This window comes from Rhinopithecus roxellana, chromosome 3 (assembly GCF_007565055.1).
Source record: "Rhinopithecus roxellana isolate Shanxi Qingling chromosome 3, ASM756505v1, whole genome shotgun sequence".
Lineage (NCBI taxonomy): Eukaryota > Metazoa > Chordata > Mammalia > Primates > Cercopithecidae > Rhinopithecus > Rhinopithecus roxellana.
Genome location: NC_044551.1, coordinates 3,976,175 through 3,991,505, shown reverse-complemented (window position 1 = coordinate 3,991,505; position 15,331 = coordinate 3,976,175). Strand labels below are relative to the sequence as shown.

The following is a 15,331-nucleotide window of genomic DNA, read 5'->3' as shown; positions in this document are numbered from 1 at the left end:
TCTCATTGTGGTTTTGATTTGCATTTCTCTGATGGCCAGTGATGATGAGCATTTTTTCATGTGTCTGTTGGCTGTATGAATGTCTTCTTTTGAGAAATGTCTGTTCATATCCTTTGCCCACTTTTTGATGGGGTTGTTTGTTTTTTTCTTGTAAATTTGTTTGAGTTCCTTGTAGATTCTGGATATTAGCCCTTTGTCAGATGAGTAGATTGCAAAAATTTTCTCCCATTCTGTAGGTTGCCTGTTCACTCTGATGGTAGTTTCTTTTGCTGTGCAGAAGCTCTTTAGTTTAATCAGATCCCATTTGTCAATTTTGGCTTTTGCTGCCATTGCTTTTGGTGTTTTACACATGAAGTCCTTGCCCATCCCTATGTCCTGAATGGTACTACCTAGGTTTTCTTCTAGGGTTTTTATGGTATTAGGTCTAACATTTAAGTCTCTAATCCATCTTGAATTAATTTTCGTATAAGGAGTAAGGAAAGGATCCAGTTTCAGCTTTCTACCTATGGTTAGCCAATTTTCCCAGCACCATTTATTAAATAGGGAGTCCTTTCCCCATTTCCTGTTTCTCTCAGGTTTGTCAAAGATCAGATGGCTGTAGATGTGTGGTATTATTTCTGAGGACTCTGTTCTGTTCCATTGGTCTATATCTCTGTTTTGGTACCAGTACCATGCTGTTTTGGTTACTGTGGCCTTGTAGTATAGTTTGAAGTCAGGTAGCGTGATGCCTCCAGCTTTGTTCTTTTGACTTAGAATTGTCTTGGCAATGCGGGCTCTTTTTTGGTTCCATATGAACTTTAAAGCCGTTTTTTCCAGTTCTGTAAAGAAACTCATTGGTAGCTTGATGGGGATGGCATTGAATCTATAAATAACCTTGGGGAGTATGGCCATTTTCACGATATTGATTCTTCCTATCCATGAGCATGGTATGTTCTTCAATTTCTTTGTGTCCTCTTTGATTTCACTGAGCAGTGGTTTGTAGTTCTCCTTGAAGAGGTCCTTTACATCCCTTGTAAATTGGATTCCTAGGTATTTTATTCTCTTTGAAGCAATTGTGAATGGAAGTTCCTTCATGATTTGGCTCTCTGTTTGTTTGTTACTGGTGTAAAAGAATGCTTGTGATTTTTCCACATTGATTTTGTATCCTGAGACTTTGCTGAAGTTGCTTATCAGCTTAAGGAGATTTTGGGCTGAGACAATGGGGTTTTCTAAATATACAATCATGTCATCTGCAAACAGGGACAATTTGACTTCTTCTTTTCCTAACTGGATACCCTTGATTTCTTTCTCTTGCCTGATTGTCCTAGCCAGAACTTCCAACACTATGTTGAATAGGAGTGGTGAGAGAAGGCATCCCTGTCTTGTGCCAGTTTTCAAAGGGAATTTTTCCAGTTTTTGCCCATTCAGTATGATATTGGCTGTGGGTTTATCATAAATAGCTCTTATTATTTTGAGGTACGTTCCATCAATACCGAATTTATTGAGTGTTTTTAGCATGAAGGGCTGTTGAATTTTGTCAAAAGCCTTTTCTGCATCTATTGAGATAATCATGTGGTTCTTGTCTTTGGTTCTGTTTATATGCTGGATTACGTTTATTGATTTGCGAATGTTGAACCAGCCTTGCATCCCAGGGATGAAGCCCACTTGATCATGGTGGATAAGCTTTTTGATGTGCTGCTGAATCCGGTTTGCCAGTATTTTATTGAGGATTTTTGCATCGATGTTCATCAGGGATACTGGACTAAAATTTTCTTTTTTGTTGTGTCTCTGCCAGGCTTTGGTATCAGGATGATGTTGGCGTCATAAAAAGAGTTAGGGAGGATTCCCTCTTTTTCTATTGATTGGAATAGTTTCAGAAGGAATGGTACCAGTTCCTCTTTGTACCTCTGGTAGAATTCAGCTGTGAATCAATCTGGTCCTGGACTTTTTTTGGTTGGTAGGCTATTAATTATTGCCTCGATTTCAGAGGCTGCTATTGGTCTATTCAGGGATTCAACTTCTTCCTGGTTTAGTCTTGGAAGAGTGTAAGTGTCCAGGAAGTGTCTGTCTGTTATTGGTATATAGGAATGTTTGTGATTTTTGCATATTGATTTTGTATCCTGAGACTTTGATGAAGTTGCTTATCAGCTTAAGGAGATTTTGGGCTCAGATGATGGGGTTTTCTAAATATACAATCATGTCATCTGCAAACAGGGACAACTTGACTTTTTGTTTTCCTAGTTGAATACGCTTTATCTCTTTCTCTTGCCTGATTGCCCTAGCCAGAACTTCCAACTCTATGTTAAACAGGAGTGGTGAAAGAGGGCATCCCTGTCTTGTGCCAGTTTTCAAAGGAAATGCTTCCACTTTTTTCCCATTCAGTATGATATTGGCTGTGGATTTTCATAAATCGCTCTTATTATTTTGAGATACATCCCATCAATACCGAAGTTATTGAGAGTTTTTAGCATGAAGCGCTGTTGAAGTTTGTTGAAGGCCTTTTTGGCATCTATTGAGATAATCATGTGGTTTTTGTCATTGGTTCTGTTTATGTGATGGATTATGTTTATTGATTTGTGTATGTTGAACCAGTCTTGCATCCCAGGGATGAAACCAACTTGATCATGGTGGCTAAACTTTTAATGTGCTGCTGGATTTGGTTTGCCAATATTTTATTGAGAATTTTCGGATCGATGTTCATTAGGGATAATGGTCTAAAATTCTTTTTTTGTTGTGTCTCTGCCAGGCTTTGGTATTAGGATGATGCTGGCCTCATAAAATGAGTTAGGGAGGATTCCCTCTTTTTCTATTGATTGCAATAGTTTCAGAAAGAATGGTACCAGCTCCTCTTTGTACGTCTGGTAGAATTTGGCTATGAATCTGTCTGGTCCTGGACTTTTTTTCGTTGGTAGGGTATTAATTATTGCCTCAATTTCAGAACCTGTTATTGGTCTATTCAGAGATTCACCTTCTTCCTGGTTTAGTCTTGGGAGGGTGTATGTGTCCAGGAATTTATCCATTTCTTCTAGGTTTTCTAGTTTATTTGCGTAGAGGTGTTTATAGTATTCTCTGATGGTAGTTTGTATTTCTGTGGGATTGGTGGTGATATTCCCTTTATCATTTTTTATTGGGTCTATTTGATTCTCCTCCCTTTTCTTCTTTATTTGTCTTGCTAGCAGTCTATTAATTTTGTTGATCTTTTCAAAAAATCAGCTCCTGGATTCATTGACTTTTTGAAGAGTTTTTTGTGTCTCTATCTCCTTCAGTTCTGCTCTGATCTTAGTTATTTCTTGCCTTCGGGTACCTTTTGAATTTGTTTGCTCTTGCTTCTCTAGTTCTTTTAATTGGGATGTTAGGGTTTAGATCTTTCCTGCTTTTAGATCTTTCCTGCTTTCTCTTGTGGGCATTTAGTGCTATAAATTTCCCTCGACACACTCCTTTAAATGTGTCCCAGAGATTCTGGTACATTGTGTCCTTGTTCTCATTGGTTTCAAAGAACATCTTTATTTCTGCCTTCATTTCGTTATGTACCCAATAGTCATTCAGGAGTAGGTTGTTCAGTTCCCATGCAGTCGTGCAGTTCTGAGTGAGTTTCTTAATCCTGAGTTCTAATTTGATTGCACGGTGGTGTGAGAGACAGTTTGTTGTGATTTCTGTTCTTTTATATCTGCTGAGGAGTGTTTTACTTCTAACTACGTGGTCAATTTTGGAATAAGTGCGATGTGGTGCTGAGAAGAATGTAGTATATTCTGTTGATATGGGGTGGAGAGTTCTGTAGATGTCTATTAGGTCTGCTTGGTGCAGAGCTGAGTTCAAGTTCTCAATATCCTTGTTAACCTTCTGTCTCGTTGATCTGTCTAATATTGACAGTGGGGTGTTATAGTCTCCCATTATTATTGTGTGGAAGTCTAAGTCTATTTGTAAGTCTCTAAGGACTTGCTTTATGAATCTGGGTGTTCCTGTATTGGGTGCATATATATTTAGGATAGTTAGCACTTCTTATTGAATGGATCCTTTTACCATTATGTAATGGCCTTCTTTGTCTCTTTTGATCTTTGTTGGTTTGAAGTCTGTTTTATCAGAGACCAGGATTGAAACCCCTGAATTTTTTCCTTTCCATTTGCTTGGTAGATCTTCCTCCATTCCTTTATTTTGAGCCTATGTGTGTCAGTATGCAGAGAATTTTAAAAAATGAGGGCACAGTGGCTCATGCTTGTAATCCCAACACTTTTAGAGGCCAAGGTGGGAGGACCATTTGAGGCCAGATTTTCACACCAGCCTGGGCAAGACAGAGAGACACTGTCTCTACAAAAGTTAAAAAATTAGCCGGAGATGGTGGTGCACACCTGTAGCCTTCACTACTTGGGAGCCTGAGCTGGGAGGATCTCTTGAGTCCAGGAGTTTGAGGTTATAGTGAGCTATAATTGTGCCACTGCACTCTAGTTGGGGCAACAGAGCAAGACTCTTGTCTCTTAAAAAAAAAAAAAGGATATTGACTTTTATTTCAAAATTTTCTTATCTATTGAGATGACTAACATGTAGTTTTTCCCCTTCATTCTATTTACAGGATGAATTACATTAGTTGATTTATGGATGTTAAAACAACCTTGTTTCTGTTCACTCATGATATATTATTATTTTTGTATGTGGTTAGATTCTACATATTAATAGTTGATTTAGGATTTTTGTATTTACATTTGTAAGAGACACTGGCCTGTAATTTTCAAAATAATGTCCTTGTAAATTTTGAAATCATGGATATGCTGGCCCCATAAAAAAAGTTTACAAATGTTTCTTTTTTTTCCTCTTGAAGCATCTGTATCAGATTGGTATTATCTCTTTTTTAAGTGTTTAGAATAATTTACTGGTAAAGGCATCTAGGCCTGGAGATGTCAGTCTTCTTCTACTGCCTGTTTTTCCTCCTAAGCTCATTTGTTGGTAAGCTTGGAAGTTTCTGATAGAGTGCTAGAAATTACATAGAAAAAATTGGGAGAGGTTCTGTATTATGTTACCCTCCTTCAGAGAAGATCCAGTCTCTCTTTGGCAGGTAGGAGAGGGAAGATCATATCACTTCAAACATAAAGCTTATCTGCTATCGTACAGTTCTGTAATAATTTTCTATCAATGCAGTAAGGAATTACCACATACTTAGTAATTTATAAGACAGATTTATTATCTGTAATAAATCTGTTCTGCAGGTTAACATTCTCACATAGGTCTCAATGGACTATAATCAAGGTGTTGACAGGGCTTCATTCCTTTTTGGAGGCTCTAGGAGAGAATACTTTCTCCATCTTCTACAGATCACACACATTTCTTGGCTTGTGATCCCCTTTATCCATCTTCAAAGCCAGCAATTTTACATTTTTCTGGCCATTCTCTTAGTCAAATTTACCCCGTCTCCTTCTACCTCACTTTTCCATTTTTTAAGACTCTCATGATTATGTTGGGCCCACCAGGATAATTCAGTATTATCTTCCAGTCTTGAGGTCAGGTGATTGGCAACCTTTAATTCCCCTTTGCATGTTCTAGAGATTAGCACATAGACATCTGGGAGCGGGACATGATGCTGCTTACCACAGGCTCCATCTACCTCCTATTTGTACCCATTATTACAGTATACCCCTCTAAGTGCCCTAAGAGCCTGGGTGTTTTCCTAGGCCCTGTTCTACTTAGGAAGTACTGCACTGCAATTCTTCTCTCCAGTACCATGTGACTGGGGAAAATTGCTGTTTTTCAAATGTCTTCTGCTCCATTTCTTAGTCTATGGTCTTGCATAGCTTGGTTAGCGAATACCTCAATGACAAAACCAGTGCAAGATGTTAGGCTGATTTCTCTGCATCTCTCTTCTTTCTGTGATCTTGATCCTTTAATTTCTGGCTGTCTTGGCAGCCCACATTCAATTTCTGTCTCTCTAGCTGTATGAAATGGACTAAAGTCCCACTCATTTATCTGCCTCTTAGAAGCTATCCAATGTTTGTCTTCTCAGTCTCTTGCCCTACATTAATGACAAATGTCCAAAGAGAAAAACAGTGTGTGGAAAGTTGAATGCATTTCTGTAAGTGTTCTCTCTAGGATCTATTTCTCAAGTCCTAGATTTCTTGGCAGCTTTCTAAAATCCTCAACTAGATGTTTGTTTATGCTTTATCTAGCTTTTCTCAATGGAGGTGTTGGTTTGGCTACAAGATACTCCATTATAGTCAGAAGTGAAAGCTGATGACATTCATTTAATTGTTAAAATACATTCTCATTTTCAATGACATGTATTTTAATACATATACTTTGCTATGAAAATAAATCTGAAATAATAGGATTATTCTAATGTAGTAAGGTCCAAAAAAACACATCTATTTAGTTTGAATTACTAGAATTGTATTAAATTGGAATTTATATACACAACACTGTTTTGTTTTGCTGACTAGAATCACGATACATTTCATGATTTTATTACTTATTAATATGTGGCCAGTTACATACATTGTTAGTCATCCTTAAAGCATTTACTCAGCAGTTATTGTACATAGCACTGAATTTAGTAATGTATAAGACATAGTACTTTCTTTGGGGAAGTAACAATCTAGAACAACAAATAAGACAAGTATGAAAATGATATTATAAAGTAGTATGAGAATGTGTTGAAATAAGAATACAGAAAATAGTGCTATAAAGTAAAATAATGGTTAATATGTACTCTGGAAGCTGAAATCACTAAATTGCATGATAGCACTAAAAGGGACCTTAGACACCATCTAGTCTGACACTTTAATTTTATAGCTGAAGAGACATTTGCTAACAAATTAAATGACTTATCTAAAGCAACAAATCTCATAAGTGGCAGAATGGAACTAGAACTCTGGCATCCGCAGTCTTGGCTCAATGTAATTGTAAAAAAAAGATGTGACCTTAAGAGAAGGGAAAAGTTGCAAGGGAAAGGGATGTGAGGTAGGGAATAGAACAGATTCAAAATATGATCAATTCAGTTGCAGCAAAGCATTTGTGTTGAAAACTGGTAGGATGTAGGATTGAAGGAAAAAGGGCTGATGTCATGGAGAAATTAGAATGCCAGGCTGAGTTCAGACAATGGGAATCCCTAGAGGGTTTGGACAGTGACATGATAAAACTGCTTTATAATAAGATTAACTCTGGGGTAGAACTTAGTGTAGAAAATGTAGAAGGAAGGTAAGGCAGTGATTTTAGTAGTCTGGATGTGCAGTAAAGTCAAGGGAAATAGAAAAAAGAGGTATGAGAGAGTTCGGAGAAAGGATTGCTAAGATTATATGACTAAATTTAATGAGATGTGATCATGTTCAGTTTGGAACATGTTAAGTTTGAAGGGGTGACACCACATTTAAGTATAGAGGTACTGTAAAAAAGTAGAGAAATATCAGAGTAGAGCTCAGAGAAAAGATTAGCACTCAGAATGTAAATCTGACTGAATATCAGACAAACTGTTATCCACTGCCGGCCTTTACTAAGCAACAGTATTAACAGCTTTTTCCTTCAAGTTTTTAGATCAATCAAAGATAAATCCAATTTTCTACTTTAGATTACTAGATCATTCTAGTTTTCACAAAGGGATAATAATATTAGCTAATAGTTTTTGAGCATTTACTATATGGTATGCACTGTACTAGGTACTTTACATATATTGGCTCATTTAATCCTCACATCATACTATAATCATTATTCCCATTTACAGATGAGAAAGACACACAGAGGTTTGGACATCTGCACAATGACATACAGCTGGTCAGCAGCACAGCCAGGATATGAACTCAAGCAGTCTAGCTCTTCTTAACCACTGTACTGCTTTCACATTTAACATATATGACATCTCAGCAAATAATCATACTAAAATGGTTTAGGATTAAATTCTCCTTCATCCTACAAAGCAATCTGCAAATGTTTTAATGTACTTACTTGTAATGTATTTGTATCCCATACTTTCAGAGTTTTATCAAATGAGCTTGATGTGAACATGCCAGTGTCATGAGGATACCACTGTACCGTCTCCACACTATATCTGTGAACATCAGGATGATCTCTACAAAACAGCAATCAAAATTTACAGATACCTGACTTATGTGAGTTTCAAAACTGGTACTATATTAAGAACAAGCAGTAGTCTCAGGTAGGATGATAGGAATGGTCAAACTGAGATCACATGCCTGTGTCCTGGCTGTGTAGAAGGCTAGAATGAATGTCCAGGCATCTCTAGTTTCAGGCTCCCATAGTGTGACGTAGAGGCATGCCTTCTATTAAAGGTCATAATGTGAGAGATTCTCTGTTTCTGTACTATATATAGCCTGGAGGGATCAGCCAACTACACTGGACTTCTTTCATTTTGGAAGAGTGATTTGGTCTTACTGGAAGAGACAGCTGTTTGGTTTTGGATTTGTTTTTCCAAAGTCTCTTTTCCAAAGCACTACTATTCTTAGAATTACTGAATGCCTCACACACCTCCATGGTATTCCATACAATATTGCTTCTTATCAAGGAATTTACTCTATGACAAAAGAATGCAACTGGTGAAGGCCCATGAGATTCACATCTTATGTAACCCACCATCCATAATAACATAACATGTTAAAGATTCAGTTATGACGTCAGCTACAATATACCACCTTGTGAGGGTGGTATGCTGCCCTGAAGGATGTAGTATATGCTCTGAACCAGTGACCAACATAGTGTGTTACCTAACTGAATCCTGATTCAAACAAACTGGCTGTTAAGAGAGATTTATGAGACAAAGAGGGAAATTTGAACACACACTGGATATTTAATATAGATAATTTTTGTGTACTTAAGATAATGGTACTGTAGTTATGCTCATAAAGTCTTTTTCTTTTAGAGATATAAATAATTAAGAATGAAATGATACATTGTTCAAGATTTGCTTCAACATAGTTATGAGGGTGGATGGGTGGGAGGTAGAGACAAAACAAGATTGGTTATGATGGTTGGTGAAGCTGGGTGATTGATATACAGGTCATTATACAACTCTCCAATCTTGTGTATGTTTGAAATTTCCCATAGAGCACAAAAGTTAAAAGACGACTTCTGTAACCCTATGCAGATATAATCATGATGCTTTTGGATTCCTTAAGATGAAAGTTTGGGACCTTAAACAGTTGTGGTGCTATCTGAAGGAATGAGAACATGAAGAAGGAAAGTCTTAAGTACCAGCTCTGGCATTAAAACAGCTGCAAAAATACAAGAACTATAGTGCCTATTCATATTTCCTTTTTTTCTCTGTAAATATTTATATATTTTAACTAATTTTCCCTTTCTTTCCTCTCTTAATTATTTTTATAGGTTAACTATATAATTGAGTCCACAAATTGTATAATACTGATATAGAATAAATTAAACTCGTGGAAAAATGAACATGACCCTGAAATGGAGCCAGGTGTGGTAACTAAAACAACTTAGGATCATCACCCTTTGGGGAAGAGGATGATCACCTTTTTGGCTGTATAGTGAAGACTTGCATTAGGTTAGGCTGGAACGTTCTTTTAAAAAATGGTAAGTATGGGAAGAAAGGTGTATATGCATGTTGGACAGCCAAATGGGTGGATTATAGGGGACATGTGCCTTTTTTTCTTGACTGATGAGCATTCAAACTCCTATTTTGGGGGGAATCCCCTTTGTTTTACTGAAAATCAGAGCTCTATCTCTTGTTACAGAAAGCAAGCGACTCTAGACATTCTCTTTTCCTGGGAGAGTTAGCCATTATTCAAAGCTGAGGAGTTGAGAGTGTATGTTGGTGACATACAGCAAAACCCAAACTAATGTTCCCGTGGTGTGACCCTGACTGTGTTCTCTATCCTGACTTCTCTTGTTTTCTGCTCATTTTCTAAATCTGATTCTCCCATCTTCCTGACAGTTATGTGAGATAATAAATATTCTTCCAATAAATTTCTGCTTAAGATAAGCAGACTGACTTCCTTTTGCTCCTAAGAATATTGACTTCTACAGAGATTTTTCCAGTGACATTACTTTTAAATAAAACAAATTTTTAATGTAGTGATAACAAATAAAAGCTCACTTATATTTTAAGTTTAAAATTTAAAATAGGATAAAATATTTTATTATGTTACTATATATGTTCTGTTATTTTCATTTATATTTAATAAGAATTTTGGTAGAGGAAAGGAATCTTTTTAGTGCTCAAGGACAAACACTTTAAGTATACTAACAGTAAGTATCAGAAAATAGTCTGAGTCACATTAACTTAATAATAGTCTTTATTGAAATTATTTTTAAATTAGATTGTGAACTCTTCAGATGTACAAAATGCTATTATAACTCATTTTGTAAAGATGCATACTATATATCCATTTTCAAATTCAAAGTCACACTTTTAAATATAGAGTCTGAATCCAAGAATTAAATCATTGTAAAACAAGATTGACAAATAAGGCATTTACTTATGTCACATACCAAAAAAAAAAAGCAAATCACAGTCCCTCATGGAATATTATATAGCACATGGAACAGATGAAAATACTATTTTGCTATGTAACGAAATAAATTCAATGTTAAAATGTTAGCTAGGATAAAATAAGATAAAAATGAATTTAATTAATTAACATGACTTTTTTTGTTATTGAGGGTGGGAAGAGAGTATAAATGGCCTAAGTCTCTAAGTTCTAGAGTATTTGAGGCAATATCTTGTTTTGTACTAAGTTTCCCTGTAAGTACATTGCTTTTCACTTACACAGTGGTTTTAGTTTTCAACATGCTTTTAAAAAGATAACATTTCATTTAATTCTCATGGAAACGTGTAAGAACCGCAGGGCATGTATACTGATTTCTAAAACAAAATAATCTGAAGCTGAGATTAACTGATTTTCCCAAATTTGTATTTCTAATGTGAAGCACCAGAGCCAACAAACAATAGCAAATCTCCTCATAAATATTCCATAGCATATATTCTAATGCATTGGGAAGAGCTGTAACATATTGTTGATGTTAGCCCTCTTGAAAGCATTTTCTCAGCGCCCATTCTCCCTGTTAATTCAAAGGTCTGCTCATTATCAGATTGGATATAAATGACGAGAAAGGATTAAATGACCACAATGGAAAAATTACAATGCCATAAAACATTTTATTAGAGATTTAAAAAGAATTACCACAAGATTGGTAAGCCAGTAGAGAACAGTCAGAGAAGATAAGTATTATAGATGTATGTTTTTAAGTTAGGCATCTTTGAGTAAGTAGAGAGACAAGAGAGGGGTGAGTGGGTATATGTGTATATGTATTTGGTGAGGGAGTATCAATATGTTTAGTATATCTAAACTTTTTTCTTCCATTAGTATCAGTTGAAAATCTAATTTGTGTTTATAATTAGCTGAAGGACTATAAATGAATCTTATATTAAGTGGTACTAAAAACTCTAATTAGTTACTGAGATGTAAATTGATACCAAAATTGCTTTGGGGAAGACACTTGTTAAAAAACTATACCTCAATGTCAGTTACTATTTTCAACAAAGTCTCAAGGAACAGCCATGCAAATGGGTCATCTGAACCATTCACTTGACCCATTCACTTGACTGCAATTTTCATGTTTTGCATTTGATGTAAAAAATACTCAACTATTTACAAATTCATAAATTTTTACATTTTTAATACATACCTGCCAATGGAACACACTGCTTTACATGTATAATAAGACTGTCTGCTGGAGTTCTCAAGGTCATAAAGTACAATCACACCATCTGAACCACCTGATAACATGCTGATAATAAAAAAGTTCACATTAGTTTATCATTTTATGTAGCCCATTTATTTATCACTGCAAATTTCCAAAACCTGATTTGCAAACACCCAAATGTATTAAGGATACATTAATTTGTAATAAGTTAATCCTCAATAACACAGACTTAATAAACTATAATTTCTTAATATTTAATAGAATGAATATAAAAAAATTCATTCTGTGATCATTTCAAGTTTACTTCCGTAATTTCAAAAAGAAAAGGTGACAGAAACAAGATGGCAAAAGAGATTTCTTAAGAAAGTAAAATATTACAAAGTTATTTTAAATGTCCTAATTATGGCTATGCTAAATGAAAAAGGAAGTAGGCAAACCAACTATTACTGACACTTGCTATTTGGCCCTGGGCAAGTTATACCACCTGTCCAAGACTCAACATTTGTAAAGGAGGGGGACATTTTTATCTGAATCACAATGTCGATAATAAAAGTTAAGTGCAAATTTCTTTTTACAATATCTGGCAAAAAATAGGGGCTCAATAAATGTTAGATTCCTTCCTTCTCTTATGAATGCATTCACTCAATTCATTCAACTTTAAGTTCCTACAATGTTAGACGCTCTGCTAAAACAACTGTGAACAGGCAGGCATGGTTCCTGTCTTTGCAGAGTTTACAATCCAATAGGGAAAACGGGTAGTAGGCATAATCACACAAATGATTAGTTACGATTGGGATCACTGTGACAATAACTTATCTTTATTCTAGTTTGTAAATTCAGGAATAGTTTCCCTGATTGTAATATTTAAGCTGGTATGTGAAGGAGGATTCAAAGTTAGCCAGACAAATGTGAAAGTAACAATCCAAGCCCATTCTAGGAACCAAAAGAAGGGATGTGTTGCTGGAGCAGTGTGGAAGGGAAAGAGTGGTGAGAGATGAGGAGGAGGAGCCAAACCACTGGAAGCCTTACTTTTGAGAGTAAAAGAGGGTGCTAAAAAATCAGCAGTCTCTTTTTTTGGAAACAATTATTGACTGACTCTCAAGCTGGTCTATTATATTGGTAGAATATACAAAATTATTCTATTCAAAAACTTTGCAAAAATATTTCTAAAAAATAAAAGTAGCAAGCATATATATCAAAGCTATATACACTGATTGAACTTAATAATTTGTAAACATCATTCTTGGTACTTCATATACCATACATATGGTTTCTTAACCATATTTGTCTCTAAGACTGTTATTGTGTTTTTTTAAATGTGATTTTTCAATATGATCTTTTTAGTTTTTTTTTTTTTTTTTTGCATAAAATTGTCTAAAATCATTTTTAAATCTGGAGTTGTTTTTACCTTTAACTGACTTCCCTAAAAGCTACAATATGTTTAATTTAGGAAATAAAAACAGATGATGAGGTATATGGTAAGTTCAGAGAAAATTCTACAAAATGGAGGATATTCTTGAAATGTGCAAATATTTCAGATTCTTTTCACTGTTTCCTTTTACCTTAATTCAAAGTACCTTTCTTTAGTACTTCTTTTTTTACAAGATAAAATTCTCCTTGAACAAATTCTCTATTTTATGTCTTTTTTGGATGTTACATCAAATTTAAATATTATAAAATCTTAGACATTGTGAATGTTATTCACTTACAAAATGTACATTTATCCCAATTACAAATATACATTTATCCCAATTAAAAATAAGGGCACCATCAAAAATTCTTCACAGAGGTCCAAACAATGTAATCTCTCTAGATCATCACTCCTTACTTTTCACCTCAAAGTAACTCATTATCATGACTTTTATCGTAATCACTGTCTTTCTCTTCTGTACAGTTCGTAGTTCATCACCTTAGAGTGTACACATGAATATTAGCTTGCTTTTAAAAAAAAATTTAATTTCTTTTAACTTTAAGCTATACGTCTCCTCTACCTTTCTTTCTCCCTCCCTCCTGTACTTTTTCCCTCTCTTGTAATTTATTTGTTGCAAAAACTAGATCACATGTCCTGCAATTTCCAGCCTGGACTTTGGTGACTGCATTCATGTGCTATAATTTAAAATAATTTCTATATGCCATTGCTCTTGTGATGTGATATTAGCAGACAAACCAATATCTAGATCCATCAATTTATACATCTATATAAAGTGTTGCTATCTGCTAATATTATTGCTCACCATCAATCCTTATGTTGCTGTCTCTCTCGTCATTCTAGCTGAATGATTTCATTCTCTGGTTGATTCCTAAGGAATGGCTAATGAGAACAACAGTCTCTGAATTCTTGTGTTTTTGACAATTTATCTGTCCTTTTTGTACTTGAAATCAGTTTGGCTAGATATAAAATCCTTGACTCACATTTTATTTCCTTGAGCGTCTTGGGTAAGAAGCTTTATTTCTTTGGCCAGAAAGCCCAAAGTCAAAGTCTAGTGACAATATAAAATTTCCCCCCTTATATAAAGCTCCAGATCTTATTTATCCTAGAAAAGCTTTCTTGAATTATTATTTTAATATTTATTCTGTTCTTTTGCCTTGGTTTTCTTCTTTGGGAACTTCTATTATGTTATGCTGGATCTCCTTTGCCTATATTCTGTATATACACCTCTTGAATTATTTTCCTCTCTTCATTTCTTTTTGGTTTTCAAAATTTTCCTCCTTTCTAGTTTCTATTTCTAAGGCATTACCTCTTCCATTTATTTGTGTTCCTTATGCTTTCAGTCAGTCTTCATTTCTCAAATATTTTTATTTCTAATTTTTTGAGTTTGAGCATCTCATTTCTGAGGTTTTCTAATTCCAATTTAACATTATTCTCTCATTTATTATACGTTTATAAAACAACTTTTACCTAGTTTTGAAGTATAGGCTAGAGTTCTCATCTGGTTTATAGACACTTCTTTCTGGTGTGACTTCACTCTCCGTAACAGCATTAGTCCACTTCTTATCCTCTTTGTTTTTATAATAATTTTGTAGGAACTTTGACCTTAATCCTATTCTTTTGCTCATTTTTACGTAAAATTAATTTTCTTAACCTTTTAGAATGGAGGCTTGACTTAGAGTAATGTTTAAATTTTATATATTAAAACATCCTCTTCCCTTAAAAATTTTTTGATGGGTAAGATTTCAAAATATGGTAGCTTGCTTTCAGAGATTTCCTGGTTCTGTTCACTTCCCCAATTTTATCGGGGACATCTTTTTCCTTTGTTTCTATTGTCTCTGTACTGCTCAATTTGGATTTTATTTCCAGCAGTTTTTCTTCAGTATATAGTTCTGTACTGGAGGGGCACTTTGACTGGTTAGCTCTTTTGAGAGATATTAAGAGTCCAGAGTGCTACAGCTCCTTCTGGTCTTACCATGGACCATTAAAACATACCTATAGAGTATGCCATCCTCTCCCAGTTTGAGCTGCTGTAGTCAAATTTGCTTGCCAAGCTTGTGGTTATTTTGGACTTATCCAGGTATATCAGATGCCTTATTGCTTTTTACTGCCTTCTCTGGCAAAAACGCTGGTAGTGCACAGATCTCGTAGTTGTCAGTGGTTTGTTCCCACTTATTCACAGTTTGGGGTTTGTGGGGACACTTCATGACCTAGTTTGGTTGTAAGTGTTAATCTGTTTTTTTCTACTTATCATTTTTAGTCTCT

The 15,331-nt window shown here is 35.1% G+C and overlaps 1 protein-coding gene across 2 annotated transcripts in view; it reads right to left on the bottom strand.

Annotated features, from left to right (window-relative positions):
* The window catches only part of ERCC8 (ERCC excision repair 8, CSA ubiquitin ligase complex subunit), an 82,837-nt gene that overhangs the window by 45,904 nt on the left and 21,602 nt on the right, over positions 1 to 15,331 (bottom strand). For both annotated transcript variants that reach the window (XM_010387986.2, XM_030927888.1), the window contains 2 exons: positions 11,620 to 11,721; positions 7,900 to 8,023 (listed from right to left, as the gene is read on the bottom strand). In XM_010387986.2, coding sequence (XP_010386288.2) covers positions 7,900 to 8,023; positions 11,620 to 11,721 — 226 coding nt within the window. The remainder of the gene's footprint in view (positions 1 to 7,899; positions 8,024 to 11,619; positions 11,722 to 15,331) is intronic.